The sequence below is a fragment of the Myxocyprinus asiaticus genome, chromosome 7, assembly GCF_019703515.2.
Source record: "Myxocyprinus asiaticus isolate MX2 ecotype Aquarium Trade chromosome 7, UBuf_Myxa_2, whole genome shotgun sequence".
Taxonomy (NCBI): domain Eukaryota; kingdom Metazoa; phylum Chordata; class Actinopteri; order Cypriniformes; family Catostomidae; genus Myxocyprinus; species Myxocyprinus asiaticus.
This window is the reverse complement of record NC_059350.1, coordinates 38,195,177-38,217,289: the sequence shown is the minus strand read 5'-3', so window position 1 is coordinate 38,217,289 and position 22,113 is coordinate 38,195,177. Positions and strand designations below refer to the sequence as shown.

Genomic DNA, 22,113 nt, shown 5'->3' with positions numbered 1-22,113 from the left:
TTTTAAAAAGTACAATTGTACTTTTCTTTATGTTATGAATTTACATATACGAGCTGTCACTGTTGGAAATTTCATGTCAACTACACATTTTAACACAAATTATTAATAAGTTGAACCTAAAAATTAAACGGAATTACACGTTTAAAAACCAAAAGTTTTTTCATGAAAAAGTGCAGCGTGTCATAGCTGTCTGAATTTGATCTGCGAGGTCCAAATTACCTCAGCGGGTGTCGGAAAAAACAAACATTTAGAGTGACAGAAAAAATACCTCACAAGCATTTTCACGTATTAAAGGGGTGGTGTAGACTCACATCATTAACTCTTGGTGAAAAATACTTACTGTACTGTACACATAATCCATTTTGATCGACTCTTTCAGTACACTCAGAGAGTATTTAGCAGAGATGGGCCACTTCTATTTAAATGAATGGGAGAAATTGGAACGCCCAATCAAGAAGCTCTAGCGCCCAGCGGTCAACGGATGTAGAAAGGAAGTCCCGCCTTTCAGGTAAAAGAGCCAGTCACCTTTTAGATACAGACACCACCTTGTTAATCAATTCACCAATGTGCATGCACATTAGCTGTACAAGCTGGGAAAATTGTGTGTTTTAGCATAATATGAGGTAAAGAAGCACAATTTATGATTCCATTATTATCAAATTTGTTTGCTGATTTGAAATATGTTCTTTCATCATAATCTTGACTAACCATTTTTTGAGATTTTCTACTTCATTCAAGTAGATAGGAGCTGCACTGGCATGACTGGAAATAGCCTCCCAAGAGTTTGGTACATTGCAATACAAACAGGAAGTTCGATGACAAGATTCAAAAGAGAGCAGCACGGAAAAGGGGCGATGCTGAACAAGGTGATAATAGCACAGGCCTGAATGGCAAATTCAAAGAAAAAGAACCATATGTGGGCCGTTCATCTCATGTGAATGTATGTACATTAATTTCTGTATGTCTAAAAAAACATTTATTTTTGTTGTTTTTTTTTGTTTTTTTAATGGAATAAAAAATCACTGCATGTGTAACCAGTCCTGCTTGACCTGCTCTGAGCAGGATTTGAACCGGTGTCTTTGGCATGGGAGACAAGCGTGCTAACGAGGAAGCTAAAGGCTACAACACATAGCGTCAGTCGCAGGTGCACTTCTTGAGGCCAGGGGAGTGAGGTTTATATACTGCAGAGCTACTTACCAGCTGGTTACTGTTACATGTGAGTGCACAAAACAGTAGCATAGATGGAATGAATTAACGTGTCCTTTGTGAATGGCCCCTCATCCTAATTACAACGATAAGCCAGCTAATTTTAAGTAGCTTAATATCTACTTTGTCATTGTAGGATAAACGGCCATCTGTGGATGAAACGGGACATTACCACTACAAAAATCAGAGAAAACTTAAAGTTATTTGTAACTGATCGTAGCTATCCAACCTCTTCTATTAACTTACAGGTAAGTAGTTTGAGGAGTGTAGTCAGTGTATTTAGGGCAATGCCACGAGCAAATTCTGAAGCAGGTTCCAAGTTCCAACCACGGCCACTCATCTCTGTTCGGATTTTGATTAATTTCAGTGATTCGAATCTTTTGAACCCGTTTGCCAACCTATTTGATTTGTTCAGTTCTGCAGGTTACGATACGTCAGTAGGTGGCAGCAAATGAATGATTTTTTTCTTGTTTATTATAACCGAGTCACTGAACCACTCAGCCGATTCGTTAAAAAACACAGATTCATTCACGAACGAAACAATCTCGTTCCAAATGATACAGTATACTCTGCTATTGTTCAACAAGTAGTGTTTTTATAGGTATTAAACGTGTGTTTGTTGTTACCAAAGGTACTATGATTTACTTTTGAGTTGCATATTTGTAGATTTAATGGCTGAATTTTACAAATTAAGGAATTAAGAGATTGTTGTAGGCTATGTATTTATAACTATCACTATGAATTTCATAGTTTGTCCTATAATCTGTAGGCAAATCAAACATAAAATGCAAACTGGCACTAATGTAAAGTCACAAAACCACTTGTTTTCTTGTTGAACATTGTGTCTTGTTGGACATTTATGTCAAACACTCCAAATAAAAGGACATATTAAATATCATCATACTCCAAAATCAAAATCTTTATTCAGAAAATGTATTTCAGTCAACACACTCTATTCCTACAAAGTGCAAAACACTGCATCACACATCACAAACAAAAATCAGCCAACACACTATGCATAAACTCCTGTGTCTTTCAGTATCTGGTTTTTGTGATTAAGCATGATTTGTGATGAAACCTGTGTGACTGGTTAAAATAAGATGTTCGTTCACTCAAGAATGGTCAACCCATAGTAGGTTCACTCATGTAATCAGAAGACAAAACTATATGAAGTTCAAAGGTCTGGACTCTCAGGAGGTTTTGCCCGAGCACAAGCATGAGTTTCACAATACAGCTCATTGTCTATGAAGTAGTATCCTTTCTGCTTGAGGTTCTCCTCACAGTCTGTACACACAAAACAGTCTGGGTGACGATACTTGTCCTGAACCTTCACAACGGTCCCACTGAGAAAATAGACAGAGAAACAGTCAAATAGAGCTATTGAAAAAGAGGAAGTGGGATAGAAATATAAATCTGGATGTATGAAGTTAAAGACACACTTAATGTATCTCATTATGTTTTATTTACTGATACAAACAACAGTGCTCTTGGACCTTAAAATGCCAATTTTTTTTTTTACCAATCAGCATGGATACAGTATCTCTTTAAAGTTTTCGGTTACAAATACCATTGCTGGGTGTATTTTCCTCCCATATTGAATTCATTTAAAAAAAAAAAAAAAAAAACAGCTATATAATCCCATCACAAAAATTAATTTTAATAACATCAATAATGCAACAGTTTCATGTACGGTAAGATATATTTATGGCTGATAAATTTTCGCAGTTCATTTGCAAGTGTTGTCAGTTATGTTTTAGTTTTTTCATCTCATGTGAGTGTGCATCACTTTAAATATATTTATCAAAATTACTATTCATATGTTTAGACTGAATAATTCTTAAAGTGTTAGTTCACCCAAAAAAGAAAAAAATTCTCTCATCATTTACTCACTCTTATGCCATCCTAGATGTGAATGACTTTTTTCTTCTGCTGAACACAAACAAAGATTTTTAGAAGAATATCTCAGCCCTGTAGGTCCATACAGTGCAAATGAATGGTGATCAGTCCTTTTAAGATCCAAAAAGCAGATAAAGTCAGCATAAACATAATCCATCAGACTCCAGTTGTTTAATCAATGTCTTCTGAAGCAAACCAGTTGGTTTTTGGTGAGGACAGACCAAAATGTAACTCCTTTTTCACTGTACATATTGTGAGCAGTCTCCTTGGCGATCATGATTTAAAGTTTGATTACACTTCCTATAGCACCATCTAGCGCTCTGTGCATGCGTCATGCACTAGGAAGTGTAATCAAGCTTGAAATCATGATCGTGCCTAAAGGCTGCATTGGCAAGATGTACAGAGAAAAAGGTTTTATATTTTGGTCTGTTCTCACCCAAAACCAACTGGATCACTTCAGAAGACATTGATTAAACCACTGGAGTCTGATTGATTATGTCTGTGCTGACTTTATCTGCTTTTTGGAGCTTCAATGTTCTGGCCACCATTCACTTGCATTGTATGGACCTACAGAGCTGAAATATTCTTCTAAAAGTCTTTGTTTGTGTTCAGCAGAAAAAAGAAAGTCATACACATCTTAGATGTAAATGATGAGAGAATTTTCGTTTTTGGATGAACTATCCCTTTAAGTAGTAAAAATTACTTAGTTAACCTTTAAAGCTGAAGTGTGTAATTTAAACAATATAAAATAAAAACAAATAATTTCCAAATAATGATATTAATAAAATTAAAAAAACGATGTGAACAATGACAATTAGTTGTGTGGATTATTTTGATGCACCCTAAATATGCATTTTGGACCGTCAAAAAATGGAGGACATTCACTTGCATTGTTTAGAGGAGGAGACCTGAAATGAAATCCTAAAAGTCTTAAATTCTGTTTTGATGAAGAAACTCAGATACATCTTGGATGGCCTGAGAGTGAGTAAATTATCAGCAAATTTTCATTTTTGGGTGATCTATTCCTTTAAGACGGAATAGGAGAAAGTATTTTAATACCGTAAAAGTAACACACTTCAGATGTGTCAGGTTCTGACACAGCGCAATAGCTCTAGTTTTATGACTTACATTATGCCGTTACCACATTTATCACACATTGGAAGCTTGTGCAAGTTCCCCGCGGGTGCAGAGGGCTTGGTCGTGGGGGCACGAACTTTCCTCGTCACTAGTGGAAGTGAACCTGTCAATAAAAAGGATCTGAATCCCATTACAAATCATCTGTCAGTTAATACCAACAATGACAAGGAAGGAAAAAAACTTGGAGTTGAAAATTAAAGTAGTAAAATAAAATATAGATGTTGCCATATAATATTCAGTTAGGGCTGAATGTGTGTGAATGTGTATGTGAGCCTTTTGTTCTCAATTTTGCAGCATTCTTAAAGGTTGTGAAAGGGGTCGTGTATGTGTCTGATGTATTGTACAGTATATAATATGGTGTATTGCATGTCAGAGTATGTTGTATATTGTTTATTGTATATTATATTGTGCAATCCCTTTCTGATATTGATGTTGTTAGTGTGTCTGGTCCACCCCTACTGTTCACACAGTTCTGAGGTTGTGTGTGTGTGTGTGTGTGTGTCATACCCTCACTGTTGATATAGCTCTGTAAGGCTTTAAAAGATCCTGACTGTCGCGGTTCATGGGGCTCTTCCTCGTCCTGATTTCTCTGCAGCATCTGATATACTTCGGACTCTTCTATACTGGTCAGGGTCCTCGGACTACACACACACACACACACACACACATTTTGATTATGTATGGCTAGTCCTTCTGTTTGTGAGACCATCTTTATTTGACATTATGTGTGTTTTAGCATGCGTTTGCACTGAATATTCAGTATATTCCAAAAAAGGAATATCCCCATGTTGTTCCAGACCTGTATGACTTTCTTTTTTTCTTCTTTTTTTTCTTTCCAAAAGGAGAGTAGGCAGTATGTTAATGTTAAGTTAATCAGTCACCATTCAGTTTCATTTAGTATTTAATTTTTTCATACATTGAAAGTAAAGGATTTATTGGTGAATTTACATGTTGTTGAACTGTATTCTTGCCCAAGACTTTTGAAGCTTTCTCTATTTCCCCATTCACAAAATCATGATGACCGCGGATGGCTGCCTCTGTGTGGAGCGCTCCTATTGTTTTGTTGTTTTTTGTTTGTTTGTCCTGTGTTTAGTAATGTTTTTCCAGTCAGTTTTACCAGAGACGAACTGCTGAACATTCGACAGCTTATACCAGACAGTCTTTTCCCGGTTTTTGAATATTCAGATGTTTTGCTGGACATTTTAGTTGGAGGCGTGGCTGTGTTGTTTAAACACACTAGGAGATGCAGGCGAGGGAGACGAGCAGGTGCGCTGGTCAAACTCTGTCGGCGCGGCTTTCGAACAGCCCTGCCGAGCATTCATCTTGCAAATCTCCGCTCTCTTCCTAACAAAACGGATGAACTACATCTCCTCACCCGCACAAACAAGGACGTTTCAACCTCTGCTGCCTTGTGCTTCACAGAAACCTGGCTGAGTGAAGCCATTCCGGACAGCAAATTACGTCTGCCGGGTTTTCAGCTGTTCAGAGTGGATCGCATCGCGGAGTTAACGGGGAAAACGAGAGGCGGTGGAACATGCTTTTACATCAGTGAAAGTTGGTGTACAGATGTAACAATGTTAAAGAGTATGTGCTCTCCAAATTTGGAAGCACTCTTTATTAACTGTAAGCCTTTCTACTCGCCGCGGGAGTTTTTCTCGTTTATTCTGGTGAGTGTGTATATCGCGCCAAATGCATGTGTGAACACAGCGCTGCAACAGCTGGCTGATCAAATCACAGACACAGAACAACAATACCTGGACTCAGTTATTATTATTCTTGGGGATTTTAACAAAGCAAATCTCACACGTGAACTACCCAAATACTAACAGCACATTACATGCCCCACCAGAGACAGACATTTACTGGATCATTGCTACACAACAATAAAGGATGCATATCGCTCTGTCCCTAGAGCAGCTTTGGGACTCTCTGATCACTATCTGGTTCATCTTCTTCCAACCTACAGGCAGAAATTAAAATCAACCAAGCCAGTAGTAAGGACTGTAAAGAGATGGACCAATGAAGCAGAGTGGGAACTACAAGCCTGCTTCGATTGCATGGATTGAAGTGTTTTTGAGGCTGCAGCCACAGACCTGGACGAGCTCACAGATACTGATACATCATATATCAGTTTCTGTGAGGATGTGTGCATTCCTACTAGGACTTATTTAAAGTTCAACAACGACAAACCGTCGTTTACAGCAGAGCTCAGGCAGCTTCGTCAGGCCAAAGAAGATGCTTACAGGGGTGGGGATAAAGTCTTGTATAATCAGGCCAGGAACACACTGAACAAGGAAATCAGAGTGGCTAAAAGAAGATACTCTGAGGAGCTGAAAAACAAGTTTTCAGCTAACGACCCTGTATCAGTGTGGAGTGGCATGAAACAACTCACAAATTACAGGACTCCTATCCCCAACCCTGTGGTGGACCAACAACTGGCTGACGACCTGAATGTGTTCTACTGCAGATTTGAATGGCCCAATCTCACACCCCTCTGACCTTCACTTCACACAAACACCAACACCTCCTGCAACCCCCCTCCTCCCCCCTCCTGCTACTCAACCTGCACTTAAGATCTGTGAAGATGATGTGAGCTGCGTCTTTCGGAAACAAAAGACGAGGAAGCTTCAGGCCCAGATGGCATCTCACCAGCGTGTCTTCGATCCTGTGCTAACCAGCTGGCCCCCATCTTCACACAGATCTTCAATAGATCACTGGAGCAGTGTGAAGTCCCATGCTGCTTCAAACGCTCAATGATTATTCCTGTTCCAAAGAAACCAAAAATCACAGGACTTAATGACTACAGACCTGTCGCCCTGACATCTGTGGTCATGAAATCAGTTGAGAGACTGGTGTTGGCCCACCTGAAGAACATCATTGGACCCTTTCTAGATCCCCTTCAATTTGCTTATCGAGCAAACAGGTCTGTGGATGATGCAGTCAACATGGGATTGCATCATATCCTGAAACATCTGGACAGACCAGGGACATATGCAAGGATCCTTTTTGTGGACTTCAATTCAGCTTTCAACACCATCATCCCAGAATAAATTACACCAACTCTCTGTTCCCATGACTATCTGTCAGTGGATTACCAGCTTTCTGACAGACAGGCAGCAGCTTGTGAGACAGGGGAAACTCACTGTACAATCAGCACTGGTGCCCCCCAGGGATGTGTACTCTCCCCACTTCTATTCTTCCTCTACACCAATAACTGCATTGCCAAGGACCCCTCTGTCAAGTTCCTGAAGTTTGCAGACGACACCACTGTCATTGGCCTCATCCAAGATGACGATGAGTCTGCATACAGAAGGGAGGTTGAACAGCTGGCTGTCTGGTGCAGTCAAAACAACCTTGAGCTGAACACGCTCAAAATGGTGGAGATGATTGTGGACTTTAGGAGGAACACCCCAACACTGACCCCCCTCACCATTCTAAACAGCACTGTGGCAGCAGTGGAGTCATTCAGGTTCCTGGGCACTACCATCTCACAGGACCTGAAGTGGGAGACACACATTGACTCCATTGTGAAAAAGGCCCAGCAAAGGTTGTACTTCCTTTGCCAGTTGAGGAAGTTCAACCTGCCACAGGTGCTGCTGATACAGTTCTACTCAGCAGTCATTGAGTCAGTCCTCTGCACTTCAATAACTGTCTGGTTTGGTTAAGCTATGAAATCAGATATCAGAAGACTACAAAGGACAGTTCAGACTGCTGAGAGGATTATCGATTGCCCCCTGCCCCCCCTTCAAGAACTATACACTTCCAGAGTGAGGAAAAAGGCTGGAAAAATCACTCTGGACCCCACTCACCCTGCCCATTACCTTTTTGAACTGTTGCCTTCTGGCCGACGCTTCAGAGCTCTGAGCACCAAAACCATCAGGCACAGGAACAGTTTTTTCCCTCAGGCTATTCATCTCATGAACAGTTAAATTGCCCCATTGAGCAATAACTATGTGCAATACACAGCTTAGTCTTTTTTATATTTATCCAACATATCCAACCTCTTCTGCCATTTCATTCCTCTGGGAAAAGAAAAACAAAAAAAAAAACATTGCACTGTACATAACAGATAACATATTTGTATTCGATTGCACTACGTATGTGTATGTGTGTATGTATGTATGTGTGTGTCTGTGTGTGTGTGTATATATGTATGTGTATAACTATTTTTTTTTATTTTTTATTATTGTCTATGTCTTGCTGCTGTTTTTGTATTGTTTTTGTATTGTTGTACACTGGAAGCTCCTGTCACCAAGACAAATTCCTTGTATGTGTAAGCATACTTGGCAATAAAGCTGATTCTGATTCTGATTCTAAAGGGTGTCTGAGGCTGCCATTCTGCCTAACATCTTTTGTGTTCCATGGAAGAAAGAAAATCATATGGTTTTGAACAATATGCATGAATAAATGATGACAGAATTTACATTTTTGGGTGAACTATTCCTAGTTATTTGTATTGCTTTTCTCTTTTCTTTATTTACAAATGTGGACTTGAGGAATACAAAAGTAAAGAAAAGTAATCATATTAAATTATTTTCATGTTTATTTTCAAGTAACCTTCCCATCTTTGTTCACTCATATAGTCTACACATTGTTTTTCCACATTCTCTTTGTTATATTCCAAGTTCATAATGTGTTTCCTGTCAAGTTACTTTTGGTGCAATGTACACACACTGAGCACTTTATTAGGAACACTATGGTCCTTATAAAGTGCCCGACGTGGTCTTCTGCTGTTGTAGCCCATCCGCCTCAAGGTTTGACATATTGTGCATTCTGAGATGCTATTCTGCTCACTACAATTGTACAGATTGTTTATCTGAGTTACTGTAGCCTTTCTGTCAGCTCGAACCAGTCTGGCCATTCTCCATTGATCTCTCTCATCAACAAGGCGTTTCTGGCTGCAGAACTGCCGCTTACTGGATGTTTTTTGTTTTTGGCACCATTCTGAGTAAACTCTAGAGACTGTTGTGCGTGAAATTACCAGGAGATCAGCAGTTACAGAAATACTCAAACCAGCCCGTCTGAAACCAACAAACATGCCACGGTTGAAATCACTGAGATCACATTATTTCCCCATTCTGATGGTTGGTGTGAACATTAACTGAAGCTCCTGTCCCATACCTGCGTGATTTTAAGCATTGCACTGCTGCCACACGATTGGCTGATTGGATAATCACCTGAATAAGTAGACCTAGGTGTACAGGTGTTCCTCAAAAGTGCTTAGTGAGTGTATAGTCTGAAGGAGCTTGTCTTAGCTTTAGGCTTCTTTTTCTTATATAAGATACATTTGGGTATTTGAAGAATCTGAGATTAATTTAAAAAATACTGAATCAGTCATGTTAATTTAATCATATTGAACAGTTTATTGAATCAAAATGAATTGTTCTGAATTTTCAAAAATCGCTTTTTGAATAAAATTGAAAACCAGTGAATTGTAAACTAAATTGATTTGCTGTCAACCCAAAGACTCAAACCCCTAGTCTAAATTGATTCCAAGTGTTTATTTCATTCATTGTCAGCGTTATTGTTTTAATGTCTAAAGTGAGCCCAGGTGTTTACTGCATTGCATAACATGTATACATGCATTTTATCCTTATTTGTCTGCCCAGAAAATACAGAAAAAGTAACATCTAATTAGATTTCTCTGTCAAAAAAAAAAAGGTCTATTTTAATACTTAATTTTATTAGTGCCCTCCATGGGATCCACCTACATGCTATGTGAATTATGTTGCCTGAAGAGCTCAGTGCTGCTAACATTCTTATAAACATACCCATGCTCTGATCATTTCCAAGAGGGATTTGGATTGAAATGTTATGGGGGCAGTTCTGGTTCAGGCATGTGAGTGAAATTCCCTGAAGGGTTGTAACACTTACCTCTCTAGTTTGTTATGGATGAGGCCTTTGAGTTGTCCTTGTAAGGCATCCTGGATATTGCCTGAAGAGTAAAGGCCAATAGGGGAGTTGTAGATTGGACTCACCACCTGTCGCATGTCATCAATGTTGGCTGCTGCTACAAAGGGGGCTGCTTTGCGATTATGGCCTGTTCCTATTGGTCTGTAGTCCTGTCAGGCACAATGATGGGAGTTTGGTTTTCTGCATCATAAATTATATAAAACTATGATATCATTATGCACTTAGACACACATATAATAAATTAAAATATGAAAACACAAACATACTTGTTTCTCTGCCTCTAGGTTCATTTTAAATGGATTGGTTTTGCAGTCTTCAGTAACTCTGGGTGACCACAGTTTGGTCTCTGGTCTGCAAGACAATAATATAATCACTTTCAAAATAAGAAACTAACCACAAATGTTGTATTACAATGATCAATGGTATTATTGATCTTACATTTAGTTGTTTAGCAGACACTTTTATCCAAAGTTAGTTACAATGAGGAATACAACAACATAAGTGATTCATCCTAATGAGGCGATAAAATGAGAAGTTTCGTAACTGATCTATCTCGCTCTAAAATGAATTCAGATTTCCCCACATAATGACAAATAATATTATAAATATGCAGATGCTTTTGTGATATTATGTGTGTGTGTTTGGTTCCTTCTAATTTGTTATTGGCCCTTGTGTGGCTGCAGTGTACCAAATCATGTGCCACTTTTCGAAAGTTGGTCAAGTTGTCATCAAGCATGCTTCCATCAAAGTTGCGAATTGAATTAACGTGTATAATCGGAATATTGCAAAAAAGATTTGCGAATAAAACAGCATTTCAGGTGATGTGTTGAAGAGAACAAAATCGTCACATTTGGGGAAATTGGCAAAAATTTGAAATGAAAATGGAAGTTGAAGCCACTGTAGCTCTTTTATTAAATGTAATATATTACTTGTGGTTTAGAGCAAATTATGTATTCACATGCAGAGGTGGGTAGTAACGTGCAACATTTACTTTTTGGAAAAAATTGATTTTTAAGAGTAGGTTTAATGGTGGGTACTTTTAACTCTTACTCAAATTACTGATTTTATTTTTTACTTTTACTTCGTTACAGTGGGCAACATTCCTGTCGCTACATTAATTATTTTAATTAAATTTAATTGAAAGAATTTTTGAAGTGAATCAGATGGGTTGTTATGGCAAATTCACATGACTTTTTTTGATGCGCATCTGTTGTACTGTATATTCCTATATACATTCTTTTGGAATATGCTCGGAATATATTTCCATAGTAGTTTATGCGCATGTCTTCTTACTGAATCAAAAAGTTTTCCACCTCAAGCGAACATATACGTCTTTTATGTGCATTTTGGAAACTTGATTCGCATCTTGATGTTTCGGTGCAGCATTTTTTGTGTGACATCCCAAAATTTGTATACAAATATGTGGATGGAAGCCCAGATATGGAGAATTCACTAATTCATGTGTGTAAAGTATACGGTGACCTCTGACCTCTCAACAGTGAGTGTGAGCTGATAGGTTGCATTCTTGATAAGATTCTGAGCCTCGCAGTGCATCAAGTTTTCTGCAGCAACTCCATCTATTGCAAGGATGATATCTCCAGGAGAGAGGTTGGCTCTTGAAGCTCTGCTTCCTGGGGATATCTGAAAATACAGAGTGAAAGCCAACATCAGCACAGACCAGCTGGAGCTAGCTGGAAGTGTTTGCAAGAGCAAAGCTCTAACAATGATTCCTATTGAACACCAGCAGTGCTACATCGTCCTTAAAAACATTTATATACAGAAAGATACAAATTGTAAACATCATGGCTTTGCTGGTCCGCCAACTAGACCTCACTGAACCGGCACAAACCAATCTGGACCAACATGAAAATTCATGCTAGTATAAGCTAGTCTTTTCTGCATGTCTTTTATATCTTAGGAATGACTGTGTATTTGTTTGTCTGTATGCGTATGTGTACATATAAGTCTTAGGTAGCTATCATTGGTATGTGCACTCATGTAAACTACTTTCCACAGTTAACATGTTGGGGAAAATACTCCAGAACAGTGCTGCAGCCCTGCTGTTATCAGCTTCAGAGCAAAGCACCAAACATTAAATATGAAACTGCTCATGTATCGCATTATATGGCTTACATTACATGCACGGAACACTGTAAAATTTATTTAGTTGGCCTTACTTTTTTTTTTTTAAGCAATTGGTTTGCATATTTTTCTCTAGTAAAGTGAACTATTATTAATTATTTAAATTGGAAATGTATGACTGGAATCTTGGTTAGTTATATGGCACATTGGATTCTACTCATTATTTCATAGTGCACAGAAATCTGCACTTTTGTGATGAATGACTTAAATTGAACAGTCTCCAAGTTCACCAAAGGTAAAACTAATCACCATAGTAGTGACTTCACACAGATCACAAATATCAACCAGCTACAACAAAACAACAACAACAGTCATAAGAATTAAAACTATATTAATTTTCTAATAAAAATTATTATATTTCTCGTCTTATCAAAGCACAAGGGCTTATGGGTATTCCACACAGCCGCAATTTTGTACTTGATAATTTTGAGTTAGTAGTACTCAAAGCCAAAGTTTAAAGAACGTAGTGTATATTTTTGAGTTATGGTTCCAAAATGTGACATTTCAAGTATTGTTCAATTTGGATGTCTAATTTGGATCACTTGGTTGTTTTTATTAATGACAACTTTATTGATTAGACTGTAACGGTAAACAAAAATCACAAAGGAAACATAAAAGTAATCCATATGACTTCAGTGGTTAAATATAAATTTTCAGAAGCAATATGATCGGTGTTAGTGAGAAACAGATCACAAATTAAGTCCTTTTTTTAACTCTAAATCTCCACTTTCACTTTTACATCTGAAAGTGAAAGTGAAGATTTAGGGTATAAAGGGTCTTAAATATTGATCTGTTTCTCACCCACACCTATCATATCACTTCTGAAGATATGGATGTAACCACTGGAGTCTTATGGATTACTTCTATGTTTCTATATTTCCTTTTGGAGCTACAAAGGTCTGGCCACCATTTACTTGTATTGTATGGACCTACAGAGCTCAGATATTCTTCTAAAAATCTTTGTTTGTGTTCTGCAGAAGACAGAAAGTCATTCACATTTGGGATGGCATGAGGGTGAGTAAATGATAAGAGATTATTTATTTTAGCGTGAACTATCCCTTTGAGTCAACAATTTTTTTAACATTTTTTTTTTAGATAACTATTATTTACACTGAACATCATGTATAAGAACCAAATGGAGATCAATGCATTAGTCATACATCATAAGGCAGTCGAGGTGTAGTGGGGTCTCTGAGAAAATGGCACAGGTTTGGTATTGAACTTACGTACTGGTCTTAATAGATAATTACCCAGAAACCAGCAAAAAGGACCAAGACTAAACAGATAACAGAACATGTATGGTACATGTGTTATAGTCTCACATCCATTCATCCCGAATGTACTGTCAGTATTGACACTTTAAACCAGCTATGGAGCTATAAGGAGCGAAGCATGCTCAGTGAACCTATGGATGTACTGGTATTCTCACAAGAAGAAGGCAAATAATTCTACATATAACCATAAAAATAAATTGCTTTGGGGGAAAACAGGAGTAATACAGTGTTAAATACAATGTTTTCAATTAGTGTTATAAGACAGCTGACTTCTGTTCTGGCATAAATCCAGACATGGATGCTCAGCCTCACAAGCTTTACTCCTCCTAAATGGAACTACGTCCAACATACTGAAGTTTGGGAGCCCAAAGACAACAAAGAAAATGTAGCACATACAGGCTGTTGTAGCGCAATAATTAAAGCAAATTTATCTAACTATCATCATCATGGAAATTAACTTTGTAATGTTTGCATAGTGCTGAAATTGTGGATTGCAACTTGTATCTGCTTTGCAAAGATACGTTTATGTTGTCAAGTGTAAATGGAATGTGCACACCCAATCAGATAAAATCTGATCAATCGAGATGCATAAAGTGATGAAGTGTAAACAGACCCTCAATCAAAATGCATTTCAAATCTGATGGGTTCCAAGTTTCTAGTAATACATCTGAATTTTGAACTGAACTGAACAGACCTCCAGCATAACTGAAATGAACTTTCTTTGTCCTACAGCAAGTCCTGCGCAGTCTACTGTCATTTCTGAGGCCAACAAATCCAGCTCTTACATTTTGAACACAGTCCATATTTGCCGTCGATAACACAGGCATGGTTTCCAAGCATACTTTGATTAATAAAGTCCAGGTTACAGTGCTAGCTGTAAGTAAAAACAAATCTCAAGGCGTAGAGACAGAGGACAGGAGAGTGTTTGACCAAAAATGGCTTTGTGATGTTGAGATTAGGTAACACTGTCATGCTGAACCGCAGAGCGAGCAGAGAATGTTCCAAGTGTGAAATCTCATTATAGCTAAGTAGAAATCCAAAACTAGAGCTGCACAGAGAATAAAAGTATTAAACCTCTGGGCAAGCAGAACAGCACAATAACTTCATTGTGCATTTCAGGTTGTAGCAATATATATATATATATATATATATATATATATATATATATATATATATAGTGAATAAGTTGATCATTGGGTGAAGATTTAGTTGTCAACACATCAACTGTTTTGGTTTAAAGTTAAATCAGTTTGAATCAGTCTATCCTTTCTCCATTGCATTCTTTCTAACATTTGTTTAGATGTGGAATACACAAATCAGCTACTACAACAGGTGTTGATCCAAATGTTCCAGCATGAATGATTCATCAACAACAATTTTAGCCTCACACACACACACACACACACACACACACACACACACACACACACACACACACACACACACACACACACACATATGTTGGTGCAGCTATCCTTATGAGTACTCTCCATAGACATAAAGATTTTTATACTACAAACTATAGAGTCTATCCCCTAACCCCAACCCTACCCCTAAACCTAACCCTCACGAAAAACTTTCTGCATTTTTATATTTCCAAAAAAAAAATAAAATAAAAATAAATTAAAAAAAATTATTTATTATGTTTTTTTAGAGATTTGAATTATGGGGACACTAGAAATGTCCTCATAAACCACATTTATAGCATAATACCCTTGTAATTACCAGTTTGTAACCTAAAAAAGTCCTCGTAAACCACTTAAACCTACCCACACACACACACACACACACACACACACACACACACACACACACACACACAGAGTAACAAAAACAGTGCATCAAAATAGCCATTGTTCCTCATAAAATATTCTCTTTGTACTTGGTATGAAGGGATTGCTGCAGTCCTCAATTCATACCAGAATTTTTGGTGTTAAGTTGTCTCTGTCATATTTCACCCTGTTTCTATTCTATTATTCCTCTATCAGTATTCTCAAATTCTTGTTATGCATTGTGAGTCATCCTTGTGTTTTGAAAGGAGCAAAAATGGACAGATTTCTTGATATATGACAAAAAGAGCATTCTTAAAAACTTAAAAACATATGTTACAGCACAGGGCATTATGAACAGACACTTCCCAAAACAGATCAGTGATTCAGCAGTCATGTCTGCAGTCATTGATGAAGTGTATTTTTCTAATGTCTGTAAGGGTGATGTAAGCTGCTTTTTCTGTAAATAAGTCAAGATGCCCTTGTGCACCGGTGAGAGTTCTTTACCACACACACACACACACACGTTGGTGCAGCTATCCTTATGAGGACTCTCCATATACATAATGATTTTTATACTGTACGAACCATAGATTTTATCCCCTACCCCTAAACCAAACCCTCACAAAAACCTTTCTGCATTTTTACATTTTCAATAAAACATCGTTTAGTCTGTTTTTTAAGTGAATTGAATTATGGGGACACTAGAAATGTCCTCATAAACCATATTTATAGCATAATACCTTTGTAATTACCAGTTTGTAACACACACACTGCTAACAGTCAGTTTTTTTATAGACAAACTCAATTGCAACTATGAATGACAAAAGGGTAAATGTACAAACATAATACTAGAAATTAAGCACTGCACAATGGCATCACCATACACACACTCATGCACACACACTCACCTTGGCGATGGTCAGAGGTTGGCTGAAGTCCCTTCCTCCAATAAGCCGAAAGCCCCATGGAGCGGGTCCGTCCAATACAACATTGACCGGCATATCCCTAACAGGTGTGAGTGTGTGAGAGAGAGAGTGTCACAACTCGTTTCTCTCCAGAGTGATGGTTTATTTTGCTCTAGATCCTTTAAAGAGGAGGGAGAGACCACTCCTCCAGAGTGAAGGTCATCTCTCTCTTTATACCTTTTTCTCTCACTTTTTCTCTCTCCTCATGCTCTTCCCTCTCTATTTCTGTTCATCCATCTAATCTCTCTCACCTCCCTGTCTTCTAAGTCCTGGTTTCATTCTTTCTAGAGTACATCCATTTATAATCTATCTCCACTCACACATATGAAATCCCAACCACCACCACATCAATATCACAATATCAGCGCAATATAATAATGTTAGGTATGATACACCAAGACATATTACACATTCGTTTTCAGAACTAATGGAACCAAAATTGAAAATTCGGTCATTATTTACTGCCGTTCAAAACCCGTATGTTTTCATCATAAGGTTTAATCCACGCTAAAAAAGGAAACAGTGCATGTTCTTGCATGAAAGAGCGTTGAATGCAGAAGTCACAGTTTGCTGTGTAAAATAACTTTTATTTCAGGTTTCCCACCAACACATATCGTATGCCTTGAGAAGACTTGAAATATAATCTAGGAGTCACATGGAGTACTTTTGGGTCCTTTTTTTAAGATCTAAAATGAGTCACTTGCTGCGTCCAAATATGCATACTTCCAATACAGTATGCCAATGGAGTAGTATGTACGAATTCTCAGTATTCATAAAACAGTAGGCAAAAAATACCCAGATGACCTACTATTTCCAACGAGATTCTGAATTGCACATTCAATGCATACACCGATGAGCCAAAACATTATGACCACCTGCCTAATATGCTGTTGATCCTCCGCGTGCTGCCAAAACAGTGCCGACTCGGCGAAGCATGGACTCTACAAGACCCCTGAAGGTGTCCTGTGGTATCTGGCACCAAGACATTAGCAGAAGACCCTTCAAGTCCTGTAAATTGCGAGGTTGGTTGGACTTGTTGGTCCAGCACATCCTACAGATTCTCAATCAGATTGAGATCTGAGGAATTTGGAGGCCAGAGCAACACCTTCTTCCAACTCTTCATCATGTTCCTCAAACCATTCCAAACAATGTGTGCAGTGTGGCAGGGCGCATTATCCAGTTGAAAGAGGCCACTGCCATCAGGGAATACCATTGCCATGAAGGGGTGTACCTGGTCTGCAATGATGTTTAGGTATTGTAGGTGGCATGTGTCTAATTGACATACACATAAATGGCCGGACCCAGGGTTTCCCAGAAGAACATTGCCCAGAGCATCACACTCCCTCCACTGGCTTGTCGTCTACCCACAGTTCATCCTGATGCCATCACTTCGCCAGGTATATGCCGCACACGTACACGGCGTCCATGTGATGTAAAGAAAACAGGACTCATCGGACCAGGCGATCTTCTTTCACTGCTCCAAGGTCCAGTTCTGATGCTCACGTGCCCATTATAGGTGCTTTCGATGGTGGACAGGGGTCATCATGGGCACTCTGACAGGTCTGCGGCTACGCAGCTCCATATGCAGCAAGGTGTGATGCACTGTGTTTTGTGACACATTCCTCCTGTAACCATCATTAACATTTTCTGTGACTTGTGTCACAGTAGACCTTCCGTCATTTCGGACCAGACGGGACAGACTTTGTTGCCCGCACACATCGATGAGCCTTGGGCGCCCAACACCCTGTCGCTGGTTTGTGGTTTGTCTCTCCTCAAACTACTGTCTTAAGGTACTCACCACTGCTGACCATGAGCACCCCACAAGCCTTGCCGTTTCAGAGATGCTCTGACCCAGTCATCTGGCCATAACAATTTGGCCCTTGTCAAAGTCACTCAGGTCTTTACTCCTGCATTCAACTACGAGACTACGAGAACTGATTGTTTGCTTGCCATCTAATCTACCCAGACCATGACATGTGGCCTTGTTAGGAGATGATCAACGTAATTTGCTTCAGCTGTGAATGGTCCTAATGTTTTGGCTCATCAGTGTATATCAAGAAAAGTGTTCCATTTGCTTAAATTGAGCTTGTTTAACAAAACCAGAGTAAATAATTTTCATAGTTGTTATTTCATCTTATATTCGGGTCAAGGTACAATGCCCACATTCCTGGATGAGGTATGTCCGTAATGTATTCATACAACTTTAGAAGTTTTAGAAGACTTGCAATATTGCACCCAACTTGTATAGGCCCCCCTTTTTTGGGGCACATTCCATCCACTTTCACATATTGTGTGAAAAAGCCTGGACACTTTGCTCCTTTTGTGACCCCAACACCCCCCATCCCATGGTGGGCCGCATGCCTGGCCAGGTGCTTGTATGGGCCTGGAGATGGAGCTCACTGATTCTGCCCTTATTTGGTGAGTGAATGATGTAGAGGCTTGTGAGGTCTCACAGGCACATTCTTTTATAACCCATCTTGATCTCTCTGTGTCTCTCTCTTCCTTTGTATTTATGATCTAGAGCCCTCTTGTATGTCTGAATTCTCAGTATTCATAAAACAGTAGGCAAAAAATACCCAGATGACCTACTGTTTCCAACGAGATTCTGAAGTGCACATTCACTGCACACTGTATTATTACATCGTCATAATACAGACGACAGGTCTAATTATCTTTTAAAGTTGAGATCTATGCAATCGATTTTCATTTATTTAAGTCCCTTTTAATACCTGTAAGCATATAGGCAACATTCGTAACAGTACTGAAATAGTAAGCATGCACATTTTTAACAAGGCACAGCAGCATTATTAGAGTATACCAAAGTCCTTGAAAAACTGACACGAAAAAGGCCCGTCTTGCCCGGGTCAGGTTGCAGACCTCTAATTCAAACACAGCAGGGTTGTGATAAAGAAACAGCTCATCCAAACATGTTCACTGAACAGCCAGTGTTCTTAAAGAGACAGTACCATTTTAAGGTTTGTTATACATAATGTAAATACTACAAATTATGCATAAAAAAACCAAGCATGTAACAAAATATATGATAAATGTGTAAATGTGCATATATATAAAGGGGCAATAATACATCAAACACTTTAAATATTGAAGAATTTAACAAATACAGTAGGCTCCTACAGCATGTAAATGTGGGTTTGGTCAAACTTGGCAAAGAGTTCAGGCAGTTCTGGCTCATGTCTCTGGATAACAAGCTCTGCGAGCTGAGAGCGTGGATCTCTTTCCAACGAGAGACGAAGGACTGCTGCATTATCTGCCTTACGGAAACTTGGATGTCTGCTGAGATTCCAGATTCAGCCATTGAACCCGCAGGGTTCTCCATGCACCGAGCGGACAGATCGAAAGACCTCTCAGGTAAAAGCAGAGGTGGTGGTGTATGTTTTATGATCAACAAATCCTGATGTGATCAGAGGAACGTACATTCTATCAAGTCTTTCTGCTCTCCTGATCTGGAATTTCTCATGCTTCTGTGTCGACCATTCTGGCTACCGAGGGAATTCACAGCGGTGTACATTATCACTGCTGTGTACATCCCGCCACAAGCTGACACAGACCGCGCACTCAAGGAACTGTACGGGATTATAAGCAATCAGGAAACCGCGCACCCTGAGGCCACATTCATTGTGACCGGAGACTTTAATAAAGCCAGTTTCAAATCTGTCGCACCAAAATACCACCAACACATCAGTTTCAACACACGGGGGGACCGGGTTTTAGATCATTGCTACTCTCCCTTCTGGGACGGCTATAAATCCCTCCCCCGCCCACCATTTGTAAATCGGACCACTCTTCCATTCTGCTTCTGCCTGCTTACAGGCAGAAACCGAAACAGGAAGCACCCACCCTCAGAACGATCCAGTGCTGGTCGGACCAATAAGACTCTTCGCTACAAGACTGTTTTGATCACGCGGACTGGGAGATGTTCCTGTCCGCCTCTGATGACGACATCGAGCTTTACGCTGATAGCGTAATGTGTTTCATCAGAAAGTGCGTAGAGGACGTCGTTCCGACCAGAACAATTCAGATCTACCCGAACCAGAAACCTTGGATTAATAGCAATGTTCGCAAGGCACTTGATGCGCGGACCTCCGCTTTTAATTCCGGGAATGCGGAGGAGCATAAACAAGCCAGTTATGCCCTCTGAAAATCAGAACAGCAAAACGTCAGTACAGGAACAAGATTGGAGAACAGTTTAACACCACCAACTCTAGAAGCATGTGGCAGGGAATTAACATCATCACGGACTTTAAAGGGAATAAAAACTCCGCCGTGAACACCGCTGCCTCTCTCCCGGATGAGCTAAATACTTTTTATGCTCGTTTTGAGGGAAATAACACTGCCCTCATGGAGAGAGCTCTCACGGCCGAACCTACAGAGGTTAATTCACTCTCCGTCTTTGTAGCGGATGTAACCCAATCCTTCCGACGGGTGAATATCCGCAAAGCTGCGGGTCCAGACGGCATTCCGGGCTGCGTCATCAGAGCGTGTGCGAACCAACTGGCTGGTGTTTTTATGGACATTTTCAACCTTTCCCTCTCTTTGTCTGTAGTCCCCACATGCTTTAAAATGTCCACCATTGTGCCTGCTCCAAAGCAATCCAAAATCACTTGCTTAAATGACTGGCGTTCTGTTGCTCTGACCCCCATCATCAGCAAATGCTTTGAGAGACAAATCAGAGATTACATCTGCTCTGTGCTGCCTCCCTCACTAGACCCATTGCAGTTTGCTTACCGCAACAACCGCTCCACTGATGATGCCATTGCATCTACACTACACACTGCTCTCTCCCACCTGGAAAAAAGAACACTTATGTGAGAATGTTGTTTGTAGACTACAGCTCAGCATTCAACACCATAGTGCCCTCCAAGCTTGATGAGAAACTCCGGGCTCTGGGCTTAAACAGCTCACTGTGCAGGTGGATCCTGGACTTCCTGTCAAGCAGACACCAGATGGTTAGAATGGGCAGCAACATCTCCTCATCACTGACCCTCAACACTGGAGCCCCACAGGGCTGTGTTCTCAGCCCACTCCTGTATTCCCTGTACACACATGACTGTGTGGCAACACACAGCTCCAATGCCATCATTAAGTTTGCTGATGATACGATGGTGGTAGGTCTGATCACTGACAATGATGAAACAACCTACAGAGAGGAGGTGCACACACTGACACACTGGTGTCAGGAGCACAACCTCTCCCTCAATGTCAGTAAGACAAAGGAGCTTGTGGTGGACTTCAGGAGAAGAGATAGAGAACACAGTCCCATCACCATTAATGGAGCACCAGTGGAGAGAGTCAGCAGCTTCAAGTTCCTGGGTGTCCACATCACTGAGGAACTAACATGGTCCATCCACACTGAAGCTGTTGTGAAGAAGGCTCATCAGCGCCTCTTCTTCCTGAGACGGCTGAGGAAGTTTGGAATGAACCGCCACATCCTCATACGGTTCTACACCTGCACTGTAGAGAGCATCCTGACTGACTGCATCTCCACCTGGTACGGCAATAGCACCGCCCACAACCGCAAAGCACTGCAAAGGGTGGTGTGAACTGCCAGACACATCATCGGAGGTGAGCTTCCCTCCCTCCAGGACATATATACCAGGCGGTGTGTGAAAAAAGCTCGGAGGATCATCAGAGACTCCAGCCACCCGAGCCATGGGTTGTTCTCACTGCTACCATCAGGCAGGCGGTATCGCAGCATCAGGACCCGCACCAACCGACTTCATGATAGCTTCTTCCCCCAAGCAATCAGACTTTTGAAATCTTGATCTCCCATGATCAAAATACATCATC

General features: G+C 39.9%; 1 protein-coding gene across 1 annotated transcript; it reads right to left on the bottom strand.

Moving 5' to 3' along the window:
• Positions 1-2,109: 2,109 nt before the first annotated feature.
• Positions 2,110-16,420, bottom strand: pdlim3a (PDZ and LIM domain 3a). The gene is made up of 7 exons (XM_051703770.1): positions 16,249-16,420; positions 11,642-11,793; positions 10,419-10,503; positions 10,114-10,301; positions 4,747-4,880; positions 4,231-4,342; positions 2,110-2,549 (listed from the first exon to the last, which is right to left on the bottom strand). The coding sequence occupies exons 1-7, from the start codon at positions 16,339-16,341 to the stop codon at positions 2,381-2,383; spliced, it is 933 nt and encodes a 310-aa protein (XP_051559730.1). The 5' UTR covers positions 16,342-16,420; the 3' UTR covers positions 2,110-2,380.
• Positions 16,421-22,113: the final 5,693 nt, after the last annotated feature.

Coding starts and splice junctions, on each gene's coding strand:
- pdlim3a (XM_051703770.1), bottom strand. CDS start 16,341: ATGCCGGTCAATGTTGTATTGGACGGACCCGCTCCATGGGGCTTTCGG. Junction 10,302..10,418: donor ACCTAGAGGCAGAGAAACAA/GTATGTTTGTGT, acceptor TGTGCCTGACAG/GACTACAGACCAATAGGAAC. Junction 4,343..4,746: donor GAGCTATATCAACAGTGAGG/GTATGACACACA, acceptor TTTTATTGACAG/GTTCACTTCCACTAGTGACG.